This window comes from Danio rerio, chromosome 4 (assembly GCF_049306965.1).
Source record: "Danio rerio strain Tuebingen ecotype United States chromosome 4, GRCz12tu, whole genome shotgun sequence".
Lineage (NCBI taxonomy): Eukaryota > Metazoa > Chordata > Actinopteri > Cypriniformes > Danionidae > Danio > Danio rerio.
In genome coordinates, this window is record NC_133179.1 from 46,463,332 (window position 1) to 46,489,085 (window position 25,754).

Genomic DNA, 25,754 nt, shown 5'->3' on the forward strand with positions numbered 1-25,754 from the left:
ACAAACACTGCTCTGCAAATAGAGACTTGGTTGTAATAGGCTGAATGAGTGGGCCTTACAAACCATTCACCTTTACTTGCAGAGAACTGTAAGTTTCCTTTATGCAATAGTGAAAGTGTGAGTAGGCTACTCTATATTCTCTGCTTTCTCTGGATTCTCTACAACATGTGGAATTACAGCCTGGTAAGTACGCTCAAACTGCTCGTAACCCTCCCTTCCACCCATCTTTAAGTTGCAACCAAATTATTGTGCACTTTCTGGTTGTCGTCTTCTTTTTGTTTCAGATTATCAAGGCTTTTAAGGTCAGCTGCCATGGACCTCCCTGCCGAGAATTAACCAGGCATGTTAATTCTTCAAAGCTATAGTATATTCATCCTAGGATTAATTTTTAATTTAAGACATTACCTATGTTTATTTATGTTGTTTGATTAATGTTCAGATTTTGTTCATTTGGTTGCACTTGTATGTACTGGAAGTTGTTTATTTTCTTAAGTGTAGTTATCATTTGATATTACTATTATATATACAGTCTATACGGTCAGTCTATACAGTCAGTTCTACTGTGCTGTTATTTCACATTCTTCTTAAAAGTTGCAGAAATGACGCAAAGTCACAAAGTTCTGTTTCAGTGGATTCATATGCTTTTTAAACTAAATAAAAGTGTAAACCCAGACACAGTGTTGGGATATAATTAACAATCATTTAAACTATATATTCCATTTAAAAACATGCAATCATTTAAAAGTAAAAATACACTACATTAATTAAAACTTAAAGCTTTTTCAGATAAGTACAACACTGTTTCCCCTTCACCTGAAAAGTGATGTGATAGTTTAAATAAATAAGAAAAGGAAAATGACAGGAAAAAACAACTCAATGATCAACTTCCAAATTTTTCCCTGTCATTTTCATTTTTCCATGTAATCAGCCGAGGACAAGAAAGAAGGAATCTACAAATATCCACAATTTCCTGGAAAAAACACTAAAATAACAGGCTCTGTATGAAAGCTGCTCTTTGAAAAGAATAAGGCAATTAAGGCTAATTAAAACAAGACAGTACGCAGTCAAATACAATAAGAATTTATTTTAGCAAAAGAGAAAAAAGGTCAATTTATTTTGGACAGAATTCATTGTAAAATGTAAGACATTATTTATAAAGACAGACCGGCCTATAGAATTATTTTTAGAGTGTTTGAACATGAATACCAGCTGTTATTTTTTATCTAACAGCAGCAAAACTACACGCTGAACGCTGTGAGTTTGCGTCAGGATGATGATGATACATGAGCTGACTTTAATTTTTTTTATTTTTTCAAAACAGTTTAGATCAAAACAAACAAAACCGCAACAAAAAAAACAAGCAAACTGACAAACAGACATTTTTAAAGGGAAATGGAAACAAAAAAGACATACAAGTGTCAAAGGTCACCAAATACAATCTGGGCTCAATCTGGGCTTAATCGTTGATAAAATGTTGCTGTAGAAAATTTTGTTAAGGGTTACGTGTCAAAGATCAACAGGCTCCAAACATATATAAAATAAAAGCACAACAATGAAACTAAAACGGGACTTTTCTTCTCAACCATTTAGAGTCACGAAACACCAAAACACATTTTTTGAGCTGTTGACAGTTGTATATGTGTCCCACACTGCTAAAAACACTATTAGGACACATATATTTCACAAAAAAGTGACAATTGGTTGTTTTTGCGTTATTTCGAGCAAATTCGTACTACCGGTTTGAAACTAATTTTTGAAGCTGCGTCACGGCCATGACATAATAGCGTGTATTCCAGCGTGTGGACTGGACATTTGTACCAAGGCGTCCCGTATTATTTCTCTGAGTGCATTGCATTCATTCATGAGTATGGCTTGGTTCAAACCAATCAGCGCTCTATTATGATTATCATTAATATGCATGCTAGCTTCTTAGACTGTACCTGAAACAGTGTTCAGACGGCAGAGAGACAACACACATCGTGTTGCCAAAAGTTGTGGGAAAAGAATAAGAATTGTTTGGAGATACGGGTCGCCAGTGTTGCTTTCGTAATGTGAAGGTTGTTTTCATTTTCTCTCTATGCGAGTACTGTTAGACTCGCGCGTGGATCCGTAGATGCGACGCGCGGCAGAAATGTTTGGAACATTTTTTACTCGAGAGCATTTCTCATCTATGGCGAGATCCGAATTTGCTGCTCGTCTCCTTTAAAAAAGACGCAGCCTCAGCATGTGGTGATTATCCTGTCTACAGATTCATTTGTATGTATAGAAATTATTAACAAAATCTACAGTATCATTCAAGTTTATCATTCAAGATTAAGTGTATGCGATCAGCGCCCTTTCTTTGTTCATTCAGATGGCAAAGTTATAGTTCGTATAGTCAGCTGTACTCTTTCAGTGTTTAAAGACAGACCTTAGTCAAAAAGATTTCTAAGTTACTTAGTTTACAGTACGTTAATATCACTACAATATTGAAAGATCTGTAAATGCTGCTCTCTGTGTGTAAACACTAAACGTGAACACTAAGCAAACTTTTGCCGACCGTTGTGTTGAATTTTCGCCTCATTTTGTGATAGGATAGTCTACACACACACACGGCTTTCTGACCTCCTGAGTGTTAACATGTTGTTATCTCTCTACTTTGTTGACCTCTAAGAAGGTTATCCGGGTTACAAATGAGAAAGCGCGCAGGGGCGGGGTTGATGAGGGAAAAAGTTCAGTTGAAGATGTCTCGTGTGTGTGCGAGGAGGGAATGAACGAAATAAAGTGTGCTTACTAAATAAACGTCGTGTTTATTCAACTTTACATGGTAGCAGAGGATGGTTGAATGATGGCAGCCAGTTATAAAGTTCCGCCGAAGTTTGACGAAACAAGACCGTACGAGTGCTGGAAACATGAAGTTAATATCTGGACGCGGGTCACTGAACTCGATAAAAAGAAACAAGCCCTCGCTGTTGCATTGGGGCTTGAAGGCAGAGCCCGTGAGACAGCGATGGAAATATCTGCGGAGGATTTAGACAGTGATACAGGTATGACAACGCTGATGGCTAAGCTGGATGATGTGTTCTTAAAAGAGGAGAAGGATCGCGCGTATGAAGCGTATTCTTATTTTGATGGAATAACGTTCGAGGTTACTAAAGTAACCCTTCGTTCCCCAAGGAGGGGAACGGAAGCACTATAAGTGGATTTGATTGTAAAATCCACGCATTGGGAGGATTCGGATCAGAAGCCGCTTGTCTGGAGAGTATTGAACGGGCCAATGAATGAAATTAATTGGCAGCGTAAGCTTGCGCAGGTGTGCGACATCTGCAATTATCTCAGCATATGAGCACACCTGAAGCCAGCAGACGCCATCCTTTTAAGCTGAAGAGACTTTCAAACAGCTAAGGGACAGTCGGACGACGGGACATTATGGCTAAGGGACATTATGGCGACGGAGTATAGTGCTTCCGTTCCTCCTCGGGGAACGAAGGGTTACTTTAGTAACCTCGAACGTTCCCCTTCGGGGGGAACTTCAGCACTATAAGTGGATTTGATTGTAAAATCCACGCATTGGGAGCCCATTGAAAGCGCCATAATGACTGCACCTTACCAACACCCCCGATGAGGAGATAGTCAAGCAAGCGTGACGCACCCACATCATGGGGGGCGCGGTCCTCCAACGTGTCCCTGGCCCTAATTTATCCTACTTCAACAGAAGTTTTACGGATTTAGATATATTTTTTGGGAAGTCGTGAGCATCTAGATAATTCTAGGAAATACGACAGTACGTTGGGAAGCGTGCAATCCCGATAGGGAGGACGCTGCGGAGGCCATCCGTTACCCAAGGGGGGGATAGATGGCAGAATTTACATATGGACTAGCCCTAAAAAGGGGGAGTACGCATAGCAAAAGAGTGGTTAGCGGAGAGGGAAGACACGGGTCCGCCCAGGGGGGGGACTTAACCGTGGCGGAATAAGCATATGGGATCGCCTAGTGGGGATCACGCATAGCAGGCACCTATACCCAAAACGCGGGCTGACCAGCGGGCAGACCTACAACGTAGTGGGCCAGCAAGTGACTCCTCCGCTGAGTCAGTGCTGGGGGCCACGGAGGAATCTGCAGGGCTCACCTGACGGGGAACTTTACTGACAGATAAAAAAGGCGCACGTACCTCCGTGTTAGGGAGAATGGCGCAGCAAGCGTGTTTCAACACCCTACCGAGTTGTCTCCTCAATCACCAAAGGGTTACCTAATACCCTTGAGGAAACCGGCTCCACTCGCAGATTGTAAAACCTTGCAAATGTGTTGGGTGTCGCCCAGCCCGCAGCTCTACAGATGTCTGTTAGAGAGGCGCCGCGTGCACGCGCCCAAGAGGATGCAACGCTCCGAGTGGAGTGTGCACGAACTCCCGGGGGACACGGCTGACCTCGACTCGAATAAGCGAGTGAAATGGCATCCACAATCCAGTGGGATAATCTTTGTTTCGATACGGCACTTCCCTGCTGCCGACCGCCATAACAGACAAAGAGCTGCTCAGATGATCTAAAATTCTGAGTACGGTCCACATAAATGCGCAGAGCGCGAACTGGACAAAGTAAAGAAAGGGCTGGGTCTGCCTCCTCCGGGGGCAGCGCTTGCAGGTTCACTACCTGATCTCTAAAGGGGGTGGTAGGAACCTTGGGCACATAACCGGGGCGGGGTCTCAGGGTGATGTGAGAGTAATCCGGCCTGAATTCCAGGCACGAGTCACTTACCGAAAATGCCTCCAGGTCCCCGACCCTCTTGATGGAGGCCAACGCAACCAGCAGAGCTGTCTTCAGGGACAGAAATCTTAGAGATACTGATTCGAGTGGCTCAAAGGGATCGGAACAAAAATTATCCCACTGGATTGTGGATGCCATTTCACTCGCTTATTCGAGTCGAGGTCAGCCGTGTCGGAGCGTTGCATCCTCTTGGGCGCGTGCACGTGGCGCCTCTCTAACAGACATCTGTAGAGCTGCGGGCTGGGCGACACCCAACACATTTGCAAGGTTTTATAATCTGCGAGTGGAGCCGGTTTCCTCAAGGGTATTAGGTAACCCTTTGGTGATTGAGGAAACAACTCGGTAGGGTGTTGAAACACGCTTGCTGCGCCATTCTCCCTAACACGGAGGTGCGTGCGCCTTTTTATCTGTCAGTAAAGTTCCCCGTCAGGTGAGCCCTGCAGATTCCTCCGTGGCCCCCAGCACTGACTCAGCGGAGGAGTCACTTGCTGGCCCACTACGTTGTAGGTCTGCCCGCTGGTCAGCCCGCGTTTTGGGTATAGGTGCCTGCTATGCGTGATCCCCACTAGGCGATCCCATATGCTTATTCCGCCACGGTTAAGTTCCCCCCCTGGGCGGACCAGTGTCTTCCCTCTCTGCTAACCACTCTTTGCTATGCGTACTCCCCCTTTTTAGGGCTAGTCCATATGTAAATTCTGCCATCTATCCCCCCCTTGGGTAACGGATGGCCTCCGCAGCGTCCTCCCTATCGGGATTGCACGCTTCCCAACGTACTGTTGTATTTCCTAGAATTATCTAGATGCTCACGACTTCCTAAAAAATATATCTAAATCCGTAAAACTTCTGTTGAAGTAGGATAAATTAGGGCCAGGGACACGTTGGAGGACCGCGCCTCCCATGATGTGAGTGCGTCACGCTTGCTTGACTATCTCCTCATCGGGGGCGTTGGTAAGGTGCAGTCATTATGGCGCTTTCCATACTTCTCCCATTCGTGGATTTCATCCACTTTATGGCACTGAAGTTCCCCAACCGAAGGGGAACGTTCGAGGTTACAGAATTAACCCTTCGTTCCCCGAGGAGGGGAACGGAAGTGCCATACTCCGTCGCCATAATGACTGTCCCTTAGCTGTTTGAAAGTCTCTTTAGCTTAAAAGGATGGCGTTTGCTAGCTTCAGGTGTGCTTATATGCTGAGATAATTGCAGATGCCGCACACCTGCGCAAGCTTACGCTGCCAATTAATTTCATTCATTGGCCCGTTCAATACTCTCCAGACAAGCGGCTTCTGATCCGAATCCTCCCATTCGTGGATTTCATCCACTTTATGGCACTTCCGTTCCCCTCCTCGGGGAACGAAGGGTTACTTCTGCAACCTCGAACGATTCCTATAATAGTTTCTTCTTTGCTGTTTATTAGTCCTTTTTCTTTCAGATCTCTTGATGCCTCTGTTGACATTGTCGGATTTTAAGATCTATTTCGTCAAGTGACAGTTCGTTTTGATAAACATTTCCACTTGGATCTTGGATATTATTCCCTTTGCTTCCTTCCGGGATTCAAAAAATCTGAATATTATTTCTACGGGAGCGTGCTTCTAGATATAACAGTTTCTCTTAATAGTTTTCTTCATGTCTTAATTTGTATGGTTTGACCAAGAATTTCTTTTATCTAAGCAACGTTCTCCAATTCTCCAACTCGCTTCCTCACTTCGTTGACCTTTTCTGCTGTTGCGTTTAGGTCCGTGATCAGGCCATCCGGTTTTTGATTGACTTCTTATTTAAAGTTACTTAGTTCCATTTTCACATCTTTTGCGAGAGAATCTTGGAAGGCGGTTAAATCAAATTTAATATCCATCTGGAATACTTTGATGTCTGTATGTATTGCTGGAATGCTAGCTTACAGGCTATCAGCTATCCCATCTGTCTCTGATTTTTCATCTGTTGATTTCTAGTTTTTTTTTAGGTTTCAATGGTTGTTTTGTCCAAGCCTTTTTGTTTTTGTCCCCCTCCATGTTATTTAAACATGGTTTAGGTTATCATATATGATGTAAAAAAAGGATTAATACCAGTGTGTATGGGAGCGCTCTTTCTATTCTGCTACACCTGTTGATGCCATACCGGAAACCATCCCATGTCTTAAGCTTCCCCAAATTTGTGAAACTCTGTACACACTGATCATGTCTATGGTTTACCTCCAGTGTGAATCCTCTCATGTGTTTTCAGGGTTTGTGAGTGAGTAAACCTCTTACTGCACTGTGAACACTTGTAGGTTTTTTTACCCAGTGTGAATTCTCTGGTGCCGTTTCAAATCTTCAGCTGTAATAAAAGTCTTCTTACACTTCAAGCACATATACGCTCTCACACCAGTGTGGATCTTCATGTGTTTATTAAGGGATGATGGTCGGCTGAAACTCTTTCCACACTGAGTGCAAGTAAATGGTTTCTCTCCAGTGTGGATCCTCATGTGGTGATTAAGGTGTGATGATTGGTTGAAACTCTTCCCACACTTAGGGCATGTAAATGGTTTCTCTCCAGTGTGGATCCTCATGTGATCTTTAAGGGATGATGTTTGGTTGAAACTCTTCCCACACTGAGTGCATGTGAATGGTTTCTCTCCAGTGTGGATCCTCATGTGTTTATTAAGGGATGATGATTGGCTGAAACTCATCTCACACTTAGGGCATGTGAATGGTTTCTCTCCGGTGTGGATCATCCTGTGTTCATTAAGGGACGATGATTTCCTGAAACTCTTCCCACACTTAGGGCATGTGAATGGTTTCTCTCCAGTGTGGATCATCATGTGTTGATTAAGGGATGATGATTGGATGAAACTCTTCCCACACTGAGTGCATTTGAATGGTTTCTCTCCAGTGTGGATCATGATGTGTTGATTAAGGTGTGATGATTGGCTGAAACTCTTCCCACACTGAGTGCATTTGAATGGTTTCTCTTCAGTGTGGATCATCATGTGTAGATTAAGATTTGATGATTGGCGAAAACTTTTCCCACACTGAGTGCATGTGAATGGTTTTTCTCCAGTGTGGATCCTCATGTGTCTGTAAAGCGATGATAAGTTGCTGAAACTCTTTCTACACTGAGAGCATGTGAATGGTTTCTCTCCAGTGTGGATCATCATGTGTCGAATAAGGTGTGATAATCGGCTGAAACTCTTCCCACACTGAGTGCATGTGAATGGTTTCTCTCCAGTGTGGATCATCATGTGTCGATTAAGGTGTGATAATCGGCTGAAACTCTTCCCACACTGAGTGCATGTGAATGGTTTCTCTCCAGTGTGGATCCTCATGTGTTTATAAAGGGATGATGATTGGTGAAAACTCTTCCCACACTGAGTGCACGTTATTGGTTTCTCTCCAGTGTGGATCCTCATGTGTAGATTAAAGTTTGATGATTGGCTGAAACTCTTCCCACACTGAGTGCATGTGAATGGTTTCTCTCCAGTGTGGATCCTCATGTGTCTATAAAGGGATGATGATTGGCGAAAACTCTTCCCACACTGAGTGCACGTTATTGGTTTCTCTCCAGTGTGGATCCTTATGTGTTGATTAAGGTGTGATGAGCGGTTGAAACTCTTCCCACACTGAGTGCAAGTAAATGGTTTCTCTCCAGTGTGGGTCCTCATGTGTTTATTAAGTGATGATGCTTGGCGGAAACTCTTCCCACACTGAGTGCACGTAAATGGTTTCTCTCCAGTGTGGATCCTCATGTGTAGATTAAAGTTTGATGATTGGCTGAAACTCTTCCCACACTGAGTGCAAGTAAATGGTTTCTCTCCAGTGTGGGTCCTCATGTGTTTAGAAAGGGATGATGATTGGCGAAAACTCTTCCCACATAGAGTGCACGTTATTGGTTTCTCTCCAGTGTGGATCCTTATGTGTTGATCAAGGTTTGATGAGCGGTTAAAACTCTTCCCACACTGAGTGCAAGTAAATGGTTTCTCTCCAGTGTGGATCCTCATGTGGTGATTAAGGTGTGATGAGCGGTTGAAACTCCTCCCACACTGAGTGCAAGTGAATGGTTTCTCTCCTGTGTGGATCCTCATGTGTTGTTTAAGGTATGATGAGCAGTTAAAACTTATTCCACACTGAGTGCATGTGAATGGTTTCTCTCCAGTGTGGATCCTCATGTGTTTATTAAGTGATGATGCTTGGCGGAAACTCTTCCCACACTGAGTGCACGTGAATGGTTTCTCTCCAGTGTGGATTATCATGTGAATCTTAAGTTTGCTTTTGCTTGCCAAAATCTTTCCACACTGAGTGCAGGTGAAACAATTCTTGTCTCTCCTTTTCAAAATACCATCAGTCTGTAAATGAGTTTTTTCCTCAATTTTGACATAATGTTCCTCCTCTTTCCTCTCATTCTCTTCAATTAGGTCTGAAATAAATAAATAAAAGATTAGTTTTCATCAAGTCTAAAAATCTCTCATCAAAAGCTGAAAAGTAAAAAGACACTGGAAACATTGGCTACACACACTTATTTTGATGCATGTTAAATGTAAAATAAAATCGGATCATATTTTGTTCAGTCATTAACATGTACACATTTAAGCAGATTAAATTCATCTTTATTTATCTACAGCTTTTACAATGTAAATTGTGTCATAGTCGCCTAACATATAAGTCATTGTAAATTGAAACGCTGTCAGTCTAGTTTTCAGAGTTTCTTACATAATTGATCATAAAAGTAATTTTGGTCACATTGATAAGACACAGATTTGAAAGGTGTAAATGGTGTGACGACCCTGGTATTCCAGTTTGGATGTGGCAGATCCTGTTAAGGTGCCATGGTAGCTCCCCAATTGGTTCAAAGCATATAAATGCGAGAGTGAGCTAGCTTCTGTAGGATAGTGTGGCTACTGGCCGTCCTCGCATCAAGACCATCTCTTTATTTTGGCAACCTTATGGTTTTGTTTGGCATTATTTATATGTGTAGTTAAAGTTAGTTATTTTCTTCATTTTCCCCTAGACATTTGTTTGTTTCTTGATTTGTTGTTTTATTAGTTGTGTATATTAAATAAGTTGCATATATAATTTTTTTGTTGTCTAAGCTCTTTTATGTTGCAACTCGAACGAGGGGGTCCAGTTAGATACATCCAGTTAGATCATTTTGTTCTCTTGATCTGGAATACCTTATGCTTCGGTGCCAACCACACTGGCCACCAAGAGAGGTCACAGCTGTTATAATTACAGATGTTTGCATCCACCCTCAAGCCAACACAGAGCAGGCGCTTAGGGAACTGAATGGGAGCATAAGCGAGCAGGAAACCACACACCCAGGGGCAGCATTTATTGTTACAGGGGACTTTAACAATGCCAATCTCAGGAAAATCACTCCAAAATACTATCACCATATCACCACAAACATGCATGGTGACCGAATTTTGGACCACTGCTATTCTCCGTTCCGGGAAGCCAACAAATCCCTCCCCCGCCCACTGCTAAGCAAATCAGATGACTCTTTTGTTCTGCTCTTGCCTGCTTACAGACAGAAACTGAAACGGGAACCACCCACCCTCAAGACGTTTCAAAGCTGGACGAACCAATCGGATTCCATACTTCAAGAATGTTTTGATCATGTGGACTGGGAGATGTTCCGGGCAGCTTCTGATGACGACATTAAAGTTTACTCATAACACCGTTACATGCTTCATCAGAAAGTGTATAGAAGACATGGTCCCAACAAAAACTGTTCGTATCTACCCCAACCCAAAACCATGGATTGATGGCAAAGTTCGAACAGCCCTATCAGTGTGAACCTCTGCCTATAAATCCAGAAATGCTGAGGAACAAAAACAAGCAAACTACAACCTCAGGTAAACTATCAAAGCAGCAAAACATCAATACAGAGGTACAAGGTAGAGGGGAGGAGTATGTGGCAGGGACTTAATTACATCATAAACTTTAAAAGTAACAAACCCGCCACTGTAAACATTTCTGCATCTCTCCTGGACGAGCTCAACTTGTTCTACACCTGCTTTAAAGCCCAGGACAGCACCTACACACTGTGCGCTCCCGCGGCCGATACCAAAACCGCCAGCACACTCTGTTTCTGTAGCAGACGTAACGAGATCTTTCCGGAACATCCGGAAAGCTACGGCCCAGATGGCATCCCTGGACGTGTACTTAAAGCATGCACACACCAGCTAGCGGGGGTTTTCACGGACATCGTTAACCTCTCGCTCTCTCGGTCTGTGGTTCCCACATGCTTTAAGACAGCTACTATTGTGCCCATACTGAAATAATCTAAAACCACATGCTTAAATGACTGGCGTCCAGTTGCTCTGACACCCATCTTCAGCAAGTGCTTTGAGAAGCTGTTTAAAAAGTACATCTGCTCTGTACTGCCTGCTCACACTGACCCTCTGCAATTTGCTTACAGGAATAATCGCTCCACTGATGTTGCAATTGCTTTCACCTTGCACACTGCTCTGTCTCACCTGGAAAACAAAAACACATATGTGAGAATGCTGTTTGTGGACTACAGCTCAGTATTCAACACTATAGTGCCTGCCAAACTAGTGGTGAAGCTCCAAGCTCTGGGTCTACACAGCTCTATGTGCATCTAGATCCTGGACTTCCTGTCAAGCAGACGCCAGGTGGTCAGAATGAACAACATGACCTGATCCACACTGATGATCCACAGAGCTGTGTTCTCAGTCCACTCCTGTACTCCCTGTACACACGCGACTGTACAGCCAAACACAGCTCCAACGTCATCGTTAAATTTGCTGATGACAGTGGTGGGCCTAATCACAGATAATGATGAGATGGCCTACAGAGAGGAGGTTTACACTCTGACGCAGTGGTGTGAGGAAAACCACCTCTCACTTAACATCAGCAAAACCAAGGAGCTGGGAGAAGAGAGAACACACCCCCATCACCATCAACGGGACACCAGTGGAGAGAGTCAGCGCTTTCAAGTTTCTTGGAGTACACATTGCTGAGGATTTGACATGGACTGCTCACACAGACGCAGTGCTAAGGAAGGCACAACAACGCCTCTTCTTCCTCAGGCGTCTCAGGAGGTTTGGAATAAGCCCTCACATCCTCCGCTCATTCTACACCTGCACTGTGGAGAGCATCCTGTGTGGCTGTATCACCACCTGGTATGTAAATAGCACCAGCAGCAATCTTAAAGGCCTACATAGGATTGTATGAACTGCTGGACGCCTAGTAGGAGGTGAGCTTCCCTCCCATCACGGCATCACCAGGCGGTGCATGAGGAAAGCCAAGTGAATTATAAGCGACTCCAGCCACCCAAGCCATAGACTTTTCTCTCTGCTACCCTTAGGCAAATGGTTCTGCAGCATCCGGTCGCGCACCAGCCGACTAAAGGAAAGCTTCTTCCCTCAGACTATCAGGCTGATGAACACTTAATACCCCTCACTGCACACCATGTATATGTAGTAGGGCTGTAACGATACACCAAACCCACGATTAGATTCGTATCACGATTTTTGACCCACGATTCGATTCGTATCACAATTTTTTTTTTCGTGTGGGGTGGGGTAAAAAGATTTTTAAAACTATTTTTATTAAATAAAATTATATAATTTTTGTTTTCTTTGTAACACAATACTTTTGAAAAACCAAACAGAACTAAACTCCATTGTGTAGATGGTTCAAGCATGTTAAAAATTATTTTTCAATCAAGTTCTCTTACATAGAAAAAGTAAATTAAATGGCTACTAGGGATACTCATTTCGGTTAATGTTGCTAACAGACAACCTCCGCTCATTAATCGGTTATTAACGGTTAACTGGTCAGATTACTATTAATTTTATATTAAACAAATTGACGTGTCAATTTTGTGTCCGACACATTAAATATTGCATTTTAAAATACTGATTTATTTTTATATGTTAGCATATTAATAACAGAACAGAACAACAGAGCATCTTCACGCACCTCCAGTGTTTAGCACAGAAGAGCAGAATAATCTAAATAAAATAAATAGGACTGCCCTAAATTATTTTCATTTAAATAATTAATTTATATTACAAAACGAAAATACTGACTGATTCTTTTTAATAACCGGCATAGGCTTTTTTTCCAATCATGTTTTTTCTTCCGTCAAATAAAAATCGCAGACTTCCTCAAATTGCCCGCTCCACAGAAAATATGCATTTATTTAATGCCCCGCTGTTATTATTATAATCACAAAACCTTTTTACATTTTAATAGAAATCATTATTTTAAAGAATATGTCCTGATGGTTTCCTCTCTCTCCCTCGCGGGTCAAGTACGCGTGCTGCGTGATGAAAAGACAACAACAACGCGCGATTATGTAGACTTTTTGTAAACAGTTTTGTTGTTTAAATATATGATATTGCATTAATGTGCATACATGCTTTATAAGCCAAAAACAAGGCGCATCTCACTGCCTTTATGTTGACAAGGAAAAAAGAAGAGAAGAAGCGCGGTCCTCTTATGAAATGACTGAATCAGCTGGGTATCGATTGTGCATAAGTGTTGCTGTCTGTGTTGTTACAATTGTAATATTTATTAATATTGTGATATACAGGATTTGTACATTCATACAGCTCTGGATAACTTAAAACAGCTATTAGACCTTCAGAGCAGCATTATGCGTCCTGAAGTAAAGCGAAACGGCTATAACCTCCAGCAAGATAAAGTGATTATATACAGTCATATACCTTTATCTCTAAATAAAGTATAACTATAGAAACTGTGTTCATCTTAACTGAAAGCTTCGTCCTGTTTCCTGGCCTCATGCATCGCGCTGTCAGTCAGCACGTAACGTTAACTCTCAAAGGTTCAAACAGAAAGCGCACAGCATGGTTACAGACAAGTTTCCTCTGCAGAGTAGTCGGGGCATCTGGTGAACGCCCATCCCTCTCTGCGCAGCCACATTAACAACAATGCTTTGACAGCACTGGCAATGTTTCTGCCGTTGTCTGTTGTCAAGAGGGGTTAAGTTGGTTTTGTTTTTGATATTCCTGACACATTCAGACAGTCCCTTACTAAGAGCTCTGTGCGAGCTCTCCCGGTTAAACGCTAATTGCGAGGGCTTAAACGGAGCAGTGCTCATAATGTCGAGCGGAAAAAAAAGTGTTTCCTCACGTTCTTCTTCAACTAGCTCAACTTTTGCAGGCACGCGTGACGTTATTGGAAAGGTACGGGGTGTGTCGCAATTCTCCCTTATCACACCGCGACACAGGATCGTAGATCTGAGTGTCGCGATTTCGATTTTATATCGTGTATCGTCACAGCCCTAATGTGTAGCATGCACTGCACTTTAACCAATACATACCTAAAACAATACTGCCTACAACTATGGGTACACATATTCATTATACATATCGCTGTCAACAATTATAATGCTGCCAAATTATTTTGTACTATCTGTATTTTGCACAGTCGTTATATTTGCACTGTCTGTATTTTGTACTGTGTAGAGCCAGCACCTAAGCTTTTCCCTCATCATAGCACACGTGCTGCTGATGATGTGACAATAAAAGTGATTTGATATTCATGGCCATTTTTTCTTCATTGGCCTTTATTATAGCATAATAATATATATATTATAGCATAATAATATATATATATATATATATATATTATAGCCATGACAGCATATAATCATGCAAGATACTTCTAAAAGATACACTAAACCTCGAGAAGACTCCTTTTCTGGACCAGGCACACCACACTCTATGCAGCAAAACAGTGGATGACAAGGAACCGCCAAGCGCCTTCGTGATTAAATGCCACTACTTTTCCGAAAAAGAGGATATTTTGAAGAAAGCCACTAAAATAAAGACAACAGTACACTGGGCTGTGAATGACAATACAAATGTTAATGTCGCTCTCCGGTTAACTTTTAAATAACCACTATAGCACATGTTGGTTGTTGTTATTTCTAGTTCCCAAGTATATTTTGTCAGTAATGAGGTCGTTTTGTCGTAAAACATCAAGCGCTGTTCAAATGGTTTTGTTTTATACGTGAGGTCCCACATGGTCAGCTAGCTAAGAGTGTAAGTAGGTGGAAGTGTGTGTAAGTTTACACCAAGGTTTCAATCTTGTGTTGTTTCGTGTTTATAAAAGTGTATGTGCGATCACACCTTTTTTTTTCCTTTTTTTTCTTTCCTCTCTCTCCCTCACACATCCCCCTACATACAAAACCCACAGATACCTTTGGGGAGGTATCTGTGCGGAGGTATCTGTGCGGAGGCTAAATCACCCAGTGAAACGAAACAATTAAAATCAGTTCAAATCCGATATTGTATATTTGCAGGAGACACATCCGTTGAAAAATGCCTATTCTAAACTTAGAGGAGGCTATACACAAATATATTATTCAAACTTCAATAGCAAAAGTAGGGTCGTTGCTGTACTCATACATAAGAACGTACAGTTTGTCATTGAGTCAAATGTGCTGGATAAAAATGGCAGATACATAATAATCCAAACTTTTAACATGTCTGTGGTCCTGGCCTATGTGTATGCTCCTAATTGGGACAATGTACAAATTTTCAGTGATTGATTTTCAATTTTGCCTAGTCTTGACACACACAATTTAATTTTAGGAGGCGAACCTCCTGAATTTTATTCACCTGTGCATCAAACCTATTCCAGGATTGACCATTTTCTCCTGGACAAGCAGTTACTTCCCTTACGCCCCATTCACAAGGGGCATCAGAGTCAACGCTTCCCGTTCACTTTGAATGGGTGACGTCAGGCGTTGCCAAACTGCATTGTGGATTCGTCGACGCTGATTCAGAGGCATTGTTCGCTGCAAAAGTTGGGACTTGATCAACTTTTCAAGCGGCGATGGAAGCATCAGCCAACAGATCGCTGTATGCAAATACATCAGCTCAGACTGTGGCCTATTGCTGACTAAATTCATTGGCTAACGCTGCTAGGACGATCACGTCAGCCCCAACTTCAGACACGCCCTCTGTCAAGCGTTGACGCTGAAGCCCCATGTGAATGGGGCATTAATGTCAGCAGTAGAGTATGGTAGTATTGTTATTTCGGACCATTGTCCAGTCTCTCTAAAGCTATGTTTTCAGGCAATGGAATCCTCCAACATACATGGCGGTTTAACTCAAGACTCTTGGCAGACGACGATTTTGTAAAAGTTATTGATGCTTAAATTTATTTCTTCCTTGAGATAAACGAATCCCCAGAGATAAGTTTGAGCATCCTATGGTATACTCTGAAAGCATTTATAAAAGCACAGATTATTTAATATTAAGCTAGCGCAAATAAAAGAATGTCAAAACGGCTAACTAAATAATACAATTGATCAGCTACACTCAACATCACCTTCCGAAGAGCTCCATTAGAAAAGACTCCTTCTGCAAGCGCAATAAGACTCCCTGACAAGTGAAAATGCAGAGGATCTCCACATAAGATCACGCTAGATTCATTATGAACATGGTGAACGAGCTGCCAGGTTATTGTGTTACCAACTGAAACAATCCTCAGCAGCTGGTTTTATAGCAGCAGTTAGTAAGGAAGACGGCAGTATTATTACTGATTAAAAGGGAATTAATGATCAATTTAAACACTTTTATAAAACCCTTTGCATCTCTGAGGTAAACGAAATTGGACGTATTGAGAGCTTTAATTATTTAGAATTACCATACCTTTGTGATTCAGATCAGTTGGCATTAGAATGAAATATAACACCTTCTGAAATTGAAAATGCAATTAAAAAAATTGAAAACCGGAAAAGCACCAGGCCCTGATGGCTTCCGGCCGAGTTTTATAAGAAGTTTACTGCCAAGCTACCACCACTGTTGTGCAAGGTATTTGATGAAGCTCTTGTTTTGGAGACAATTTGTTCAGGTACTTTCAAGTCCATAGTTTCGAAAAAAAAACACTTCTCTCCTTCACTGAACCAACCATAAGCATGTTGGATAGATGAATTGGTAAATATGGACTCATATCAAAGGAGTATGATGTCCATGTTGTATGAAGTGGTCTAAAGAACTGCCTCCCCTTGCCTAAATTGTATAAAACAAAAATGGGAAGACAGACTGGGACTAGAAATATCAGATACAGCCTGGCAATATGCCATAGAACTGGTACACTCATCCCCTGCATTTATTAGACATGGTCTTCTTCAGTTTAAGGTGCTTCTTAGGCTTCACCTATCTAGGAGCAAGCTGGCAAAAATGTATCCAGGGTCAGATTCATCTTGCCCCAGATGTGGTTTGGAGCCAGCAGATCTGATGTTCTGGCGATGCCCTAGATTACATAAATTTTGGGCCAATATTTTTAGATCATTTTCATCTATATGTAATAGAGATCATTGCCTTTTCTTCTTTATTGGCCAGACGCCTGATTCTCCTAAGATGGAAAAAACAAACCCACCATCCCACAAACATTGGATATTAGAATTGTTATCACATCTTAAACTCGAGCACCTTAAGTACATCATCCGAGACTCTACAAAAAGGTTTTAGAGGTTTGGCAGCCTTTCCTCTCCTACATTGAATGCTCAGAGGTTATTACATCCTTGGTGAGAGTTTATCCTAATTTCCTAATTTATTTGATCTATTTTTATTAATTTATTTTTATTTTTCTCCCTTTTTCTATATGGGGTTTGAGTATGTGTGTAGCTATGCACCATGTTAATTTGTTGTTCAATATGTGTGTTGTAGAAAAATTGAAGACTTTTAAAAAAAATCAATAAAATAGTTGAATAATAAGAATGCAAGCAGTACTAAAACAGTTTTTAGGAGAGTAATAATCCCATTAATCTAGTTACAGTACATGTCCCTGTCGAAGGTCTGTGAATTGTAGCTAGTTATTAATTAAAGAAGGACAAGACATTCTTGTACGTGACTTTGTTCTTTGTGTGACTGAAATGTAGGCAATTTATTTAAGTATACTTAGTACACTTTTCAGTAATGCACTATAAGTGCTCTATTTTTGCACACTAATTTTGTACCTAATGTACTAAAATATAGTATTAAGTATATGTTAAGATAAACTTAATACCATCTAAGTGCACTCAACTGTGCTATTTTGAGACACCCTGAAATTGAACTAAAATGGGCTTTTAACATACTATATCTGTATTTAAAAATATATATATTTAGTTACAACTAGAAATACACTTGAACCCTACTTTTAAACATTTAAATATATTTATGACTAATTTAAAGTATAATAGTAATATATTAAAAGAATATACAAATTATAAAATTGAATTATATACTATAAAATTATAGTATTAAAAGTATTTTGGGAAAATGTACTTCTACAATACATTACTAATAGATTTTCTATATTTTAACTTATTTTAAACTTAGGATTAGTATGTAAACAGTGTACTAAAAATCAACTAATGTTTAAAGCATTTAAAGCACACTTTTAAAAAACACACTAATAAAAATTATTTAAGTATTACTGGTATTTAGTATATACTTTTGTCAAGTGTACTAAAGTCCTACTGAAGTATAAACATACTTTTAATTAGTATATTTATAGTGTAAAACCATCAAACTTTTATTTTACACACAAAAAAAAAACTGCACTAAAAATTTATTTGCGGGTATTTTAGTGTATTTTAATTGCATTTAATTACATATTTTTTTTACCCTGGGAATGCTTTGCTCAGGGTATAATAAGGAACGGTAAGTGTTGATCTGGGAGAATGGCTTTTACTCTGCATCTCCCTCATTTCACTGTTTTTGTTGCTCAGCAGTGCATATGTTACAGCTAATTTCTTTATACAGTATGTTAGTTTGTTTCATTCTACTGTCTGTATATTCAAACATGTAACTTAATAAACAACTTTATCTGCTTTAAGCTTTGAGATTCTTTCTCTTTATCAATGATGATAACAACTTTGATGGAGTCAGATAAATAATGGATTTAAACACACCATCCTTCAACTGCTATCTGTTTCCCGACTATTTGTTCAGAATCGCAGTGTAAGCTCCAAGCCTTACAGCTATGTTTCATTCCAAAAATGACATTTAAATTTCTTTGCAAAACTGGAATATCGCATAATAAATATGCAAATAAATCAGTGTTGTCGGGCGACAAGAAGGCACAGTAGGTGGTGCTGCCGCCTCACAGCAAGAAGGTTGCTGGTTCGAGCCTCGGCTGGGTCAGTTGGCATTTCTGTGTGGAGTTTGCATGTTCTCCCCGAGCTGGCGTGGGTTTTCTCTGGGTGCTCCGGTTTTCCCCACAAGATCAAAGACAAGCAGCATTACACTGTTTTAAGGATCTAAAAATGTATTCTTTAAAAAGCAAAAAGATTACAATGGCGGCACGTGCTGGTACGTGAAGAATATGATCAATACAGACGAGCTCTACACTCAAATGTTTGCATATCATCAGCATGCTGTAATCCATTTCTTAAGCACCAAAAGTCTTTTTTAGACTAGTTTGTTGGCCAGTTGTAGTCAGTGCAATGCTAAACGTTATTGTTTCACTTTAATTTGTTTTGTCTCACATCGTCCCACAGCAACATTATATAGTTAAGAATACTGTACAATGTTTTATAATAATTAATTATTTTAGTGTCTATTTCATTCAGCATATTTAAAGTTAGAGTCATCCACGTTTTCTGACATACTTTAAATCAGGGTTTCTACAGATAAATTTAAGTTAAATTTAAGACTTTTAAAGACATTTTTAAGACCATTATGAATGAAATTTTAGATTAAGGAATTTTTCAAATGGCCCAGAAGAAAAAGTTTTTTTATTTGTCCTATCAAAAAATATTTTATATTCAATATTTAATAATACAAAAATAAATCAATAATAATAATAATATTAAAATATTTTAGATATTTCTTAGTAAAAGATCTTAAATATTGTGTAAAAACACGAGAGCTCTACTTGGATCCACACATTTTTTTTCCAAAATAAACTTTCTTTAAAATAAAAAAAAACAAGTGAACAAATGTTTTAAAAGTTTTAAAAACTATAATAAACTAAATCTATGCACAACAATCTGTCCAGGTCGATGTCCTCAGCAGTCCTTATCATTATGATAAACAGAGTTAAAATGTCCTTTTTGAATAAAAAGTTAAAAGTTTTATTGAGATGGATTGTTGGTGGAATTGTATGGGTTTTGACCAGATTGGGTAACAAAACATCAACAAAGGAAACTTAAGACTTGTTTAAAAAGATTTAAGACCTACAAAACAATATTTCAGTAAATTTAAGACTTTTTAAGGCCTAAAAGTTAGATTTTGGAATTTAAGACATTTTAAGACCCTGCAGAAACCCTTTTTAAACACAATAGCCCTGGTAATTAGTTATTATAATAATGATGTAATTCTAACTCAGTTACTATCTGTGAGAACTAGTAACAACTACAAAAACAAGATTAAACCCCTAAAGAAGTTGATAAAAAAGGGAATTGTGATCAACGTGACATATGCAAATGGAAAGTACTAAGCCAACACTATCACTGTAATAGCAGATATCTTCTATGAGAATACTTTAGGTCAAATATCGTCAGCTCAGTTAAACTTTTTAAATTGATTGTTATTATTTATTTTATATAGCGCCAGTGCTCATGGACTCTTTACAAACAGTAGAAGAAGAGAATCAATATCCTTAAGAAGGTAGTGAAAATTGGAGACTAATAATACAGAAAATAATGACAAAATAAATGAGAACAAGTAACAAGAAAGAAACTCATTCCTGTCTTTCAATGAGAGCTTATGTGGATTAGGAGAACTAGGCAGCACATTATACAGGTAAAGTTGGTTTTATATTCACACATTCATTTATTTAGAAGTCTGTATTGTTTACCATGTTACTTTGAATATTCAATTACAATTAGCATTCAAGTATGACTTGAAAACAACATTAACAGTTTATTTGACTGTGAACAATATTGTACTTTGATAGTCAGTAGCCGCGTTTCCACTATCGCGCCTAAAGCGAGCGAGCCAGGGCGAGCCAAGGCCAGTGGCGTTTCCACTGTCACTTCCGGGGCCTAATCGGGCCAAAGCGGGGCTTTCTCGGGGCCAACAGCCAGCCTTTTTCGGCCCGCCGAATACCTTGGGCCAAGGAGGGCCAGCTGGGGCTTCGGGGCGGAGTGAAAGGAGAGGCGGGCACAGTTTTCCGATCGCACTCGAGTACATGCGCCAAACAAATAAATAAATAAGGTCAAGAAAACATCTGGAACAAATTATAGGCTGGGGTCTTTTTTGCATATGATCGCCCTTAAGTTTCTCTTTTAAATGTAAGGTTGTTGCATACAATGATCTTTCTTTGCTGCATCTTTGATGTTTCAATAACGCATAATAATCTTTACACCATATTAAAGACACAGCAGACAGTAAAGGTTTTCAAGAGGTTTTGTCAAGTTTAATACTGTGTGTGTTTTTGCGCGTTTAGATGCCTGTGTATGTGTGTGAGACCGAAAAAAGAGCGCTCCATTCATAGCTCTGTTGATGCCGCGAGCGGCTTTTTTCTTTTATTTTTATTGTTTTAATTTATTTTGGAGATAATACACTATATGAATACAACAGTAGGACATTAAACTTTACAAATTTCATGTCCACTTTTGTAGGCTCAAAACAATTGTGTAATATCTAGATAAAATAGCCCTATATTGAAATAATTTAAAGAATTACAAATATTAGATAGGCCTATAATAAAATCACATTAAATAAATAAACTAATATAAAACTAACAAAAGCTATAGCTATAACAATTAGGTACTATATCAAACTGTTTCAAACTTATATTAAACTTTCATTTTTCAAAAGCCTATTTGAAAAAAAGATTTTAGATATTTTCTAAAAAATAAAAATAAATAAACACCGGAAAATGTTTTAAATATTATTTATAAAGTATTTGGATACGATGAAATTAATCAAATCATGCAAACGGAGCATTTTCGGGGTGAGTGAACGCAGAAACTAGGCGACCTTTTTTTCTGTCTGCAGCTGCGCAGCACTTTTTTGACGGGGAAAACTGCAAGTTCAAAATGTGTTCTGTCTCCTCAAACAAGTGTGTATGTTTTTATATGACGTGGTAAAATTAAAAAAGGACATTTTAAATACATAAAGAGCTTTATTAGTGCATAGCTGCTGAGCGCAACGAAATATAGCCTAGGCTATATTTTATTACGTGCTGCTCTTATGTGCTGAAACACTGAACACTTTCCTTTACTTAAGATATAATAAGCAACATCTTTAAATAAAGGGAATCACCTATTAAGTGTCATAAAGCCTATAGGGGTAAAATAATCATGTTTCAGTTCTCTCAGGAGCATTTGGGATGAATGTTGGACAGATTCAGTCTAGAGGATGTTATAAAAAACATTTTATATCGAGTTATTAACGGAGAATTTTATATATGTGGTGTTATATCATGGATGTGTGCGCTCCCTGCGCTCCGGGTCCCTCCGTTGGTGGCAAGACCACTGGATTTCGATGCCAGTCGGTCGGCGAGTAAATGAATATGATGAATGGAAACACACAGGCATGTGCGTATAGACATGCGTTGTACTGCTGTACAGTAACGTGTCATTTGTTTGTTTTGGTTGTCCTAATTTTAATAGTTTCGTGATGATGTGATGGTGTGCTTTATCTGCATGATTCTCGCTGAAGTGGGCGGTTTAAGTGACGTTCGATTCGGGGGATGTTCTGGGGGCGGGGTTTGCGTGACGCGCTGCGAGCTACTAGCCCCACAGTAGAAACGCGACATGATTTCGGCCTCACTGCTCAACCTCCCGGGCGATTGGCCCGGCCTGGCCCGATATAAGCCCTGGCTCGCACTGGCCTGATAGTGGAAATGCGGCTAGTGGCTACTAATATGATTTCGCTATTTAGAGTTTGCAAATAATACTTTTATGAAATTATATTATTAGGGGGAATGTTTGAATACCCAAATATAAAACCAACTTTACCTCTATCAGCACACTCAGGGCATAGAGGTAAAGTTTGTTTTATATTCGCAAATTCAGACTTTCTCCTTAATAATATAATTTCATAACAGTATTATTTGCAAACTCTAAATAGCGAAATCATATTACAAGGGCTGCAATATGGATATTATTTAGCATTCTTAATATTAAAAATATATCGGTATGAAAACCAACCTGTTTGTTCCTGCAGATCTTTCTGTTTGACTGTGAATGTTTCTTCAATCTTCACATCTTCACTCTCCTCTTTAATAAACGCCATCTTTATAACAGTGTGGAGATCAGTCACTTCAGCAGGACTTTTTCTCAGCGTTTGGAAACTTTATCCTGTTTAAAATGGACAAAACAATAAAAATGTCCTGTTTTAAAAAAATGAACAGAAATAAAATAACTTCTTATATAGTCATTAAAAAAATAAATCGGGTAATTCTGAGCAAGAAACAATATAAAGGTAAAGTTGGTTTAATATTCACACATTCTGACTTTCCCCTTAATAATATAATTTCTTTAAAGTATTATTTGCAAACTCTAAATAGCGAAAAAATATTAGCAGCAAATGACTATCAAAGTACAACATTGTTCACAGTCAAATAAACTGTTAATGTTGTTTTCAAGTCACATTTGCATGCTAATTCAGATCGAATATTCAAAGTAACATTATAAACAACATAGAGACTTCTAAATGAACGAATGTGCGAATATAAAATCAACTTTACCTCTATTAGCATGCAAGTGTGACTTGAATTCAACATTAGCACTGCTTATTTGACTGTGAACAATGTTGTACTTTGATAGTCATTGGCTGCTAATATGATTTCACTGTTTAGAGTTTGCAAATAATACTTTTATGAAACTATATTATCAAAGGGAAAGTCAGAATGTGCGAATATAAAACCAACTTTACCTCTATCTTTTCAACACTTGCTTCAACAGTTTGTTTATATGAGAGTGATTAACAAAAATAAATCAGGTAAGTCTAAACAAGAAACAAAAAATACTTATACTGGAATGACATTATGCTATTTAAAAAAAATTAAACCTTCCTTAAAACACTTATTACACACATTTCTGTTCAAACAATTGCCCTCGTTTACTGTGATTAAAATAGTACTTCGTTGTATAAAGCATTAAAATAATAGTCAACAGCATATAATATCGGAAGAAAAACCTAAAACTTTAATCAATCGGTTTATATTTGTGTAAAGTTGTGAAACAAACCTTCCTCTGGTTGAACTGCAGCGCGGAAGCGGCGCAGCCTTATGACGTCACACATCACGCCAAAATAAAAGTCTTTTTTGTTCAGCTTTTTTTGCCACTCACTGTTGCAGTGAGGACATGATAAATTTCTCCCTCGTTTTCCACCTCACACAACATATCTGCTATCTCTTTCACATACACAGACATTCAGTATTGGCAGTTGATCAAAACTTTTAATCCATTAAAAAACATTAATCCACTAAGTCTAAGTGTTTATTGTTGCGAAACGTTTTCATCACAAAACAGGGAACAATCAACATCGCAAGGCATATTTACTATTAAAATAAATAAAATAAATTAAAATTGTTACAACTGCAACAAGGAGCTGTACAAAAGATCTACATCAAAGGAAAAACAAAACATTGTTAAATGAAAAAAACAATAAATATGAAGTTCAGAGAGCTTCAGTTATTTTAATGTGATTTCTGAAGTATTTGAAGCTGTGAGCCACTTTCTCTACCTCAGAAAGAAAACATCTGAAGGAGGTACTGCACTTTTTCCACTGACAACAATGAATATGATATTTACCCATTAGTAAAATAAAGTTCACAACATCAGAGAAAGAAAAACGTAAATCCCATTTGTAAAATAAAATGTCTTCTAGAACAATAGGGGGGACTGAAATCATCTTTAATGAAAGCCAAGTATGGATGTCAAACTAGAATTTAAAAGTAAATTCACAATAAAAAAAAAAAGAGTGATCGTGTGTTTCTGGAAGATTTGAGCAGATCTACACTTGTCAACATCAAAGTTAAATCTTTTTTGAATAAACTCATTCACAGGATATATCCTGAATACAATTCTGTAATGAGTTTCCTAAACCTTAGGTGCTACAGGATATTTAAGATAAAAGCTAAAAGCTTTGTCCTCTACTAAGGGTTAAACAACTCCTAGATGATATCACTTAAAATCACCCATGATAAGGCGTGTTTAAATTCTTTGTAAATAACCTTGTTGTTACATTTACTATAGAAAATATCAACATTGGCTATAAATTTTACTATAAATTTCCCGTAAGTTTGCTATGACATAGTAGCAGTCCATTTTCATCTAATAAATCATTAATAAATATAATGCCTTTATTGTACCAGTCACTTTTAAACAATGATTTTCTGTTATTAATAACAACAGCCCAATTATTCCAAAGAGTGGATTTATGAGGGGGAAATTATGGGTAAATATAATTTTCCAAAAAAGTAGTGCTTGCTTATGAAAATTAGACAGCTTCAAAGGAAGTTTTGAACAATCATAATCATATCTTAATACAAATTCAAGGCCACCAATGTTTTTGAAAAAATTATTTGAGATATGATGCCAAATTGAATAAGGCTTAGCTGAACACTCTTTCAACTATTTAACTCTAAAAGTGCCAAGAAGACATTCAAAATCGATAGCTTTCAAACCTCCATATTCATACTCTTTAATCATATGATTCTTACGTAAATAATGTGATTTATTTTTCCAAATAAATTTAAATAATATTGAATTTATAGATTTAACTATTTTGGGAGGAGTATATAAAGGATAAGTTAAATATATAATTTTAGATAATCCCAGTCAAAAGAATTCTACTCAATATGGAAAGGTCTCTAGCTAGCTAATGATTTAGGGATTTTTTTCACGCCCTCCATTTTGATATTAAAATTTGCACATTCTCTATAAACAGAATTTTTGGTGATGGTAACTCCCAAGTATTTAACTTCTTCTTTTACTAGAATACCCTCTAACTCTCTTAAAGTACAATTCTGAATAGTTAATATTCCACATTTTCTTAGGTTTAAGGTGAATTCAGAAGCTTTAGGAAACAGAAATTTTGACAAGAGCTAAAGGGAGCACCTTCCTTTTTTTAAGAATTAATAGAGTGTC

At 38.7% G+C, this 25,754-nt stretch overlaps 2 protein-coding genes across 5 annotated transcripts in view; one reads left to right on the top strand and one right to left on the bottom strand.

Annotated features, from left to right (window-relative positions):
* The window catches only part of zgc:174653, a 954,986-nt gene that overhangs the window by 218,502 nt on the left and 710,730 nt on the right, over positions 1-25,754 (top strand). The window lies entirely within an intron of this gene.
* On the bottom strand, positions 1,067-23,900 carry LOC103910570 (uncharacterized). Its single transcript, XM_068219900.2, has 4 exons — positions 23,850-23,900; positions 22,809-22,958; positions 6,114-9,128; positions 1,067-3,142 (listed from the first exon to the last, which is right to left on the bottom strand). The coding sequence occupies exons 2-3, from the start codon at positions 22,891-22,893 to the stop codon at positions 7,012-7,014; spliced, it is 2,202 nt and encodes a 733-aa protein (XP_068076001.1). The 5' UTR covers positions 22,894-22,958; positions 23,850-23,900; the 3' UTR covers positions 1,067-3,142; positions 6,114-7,011.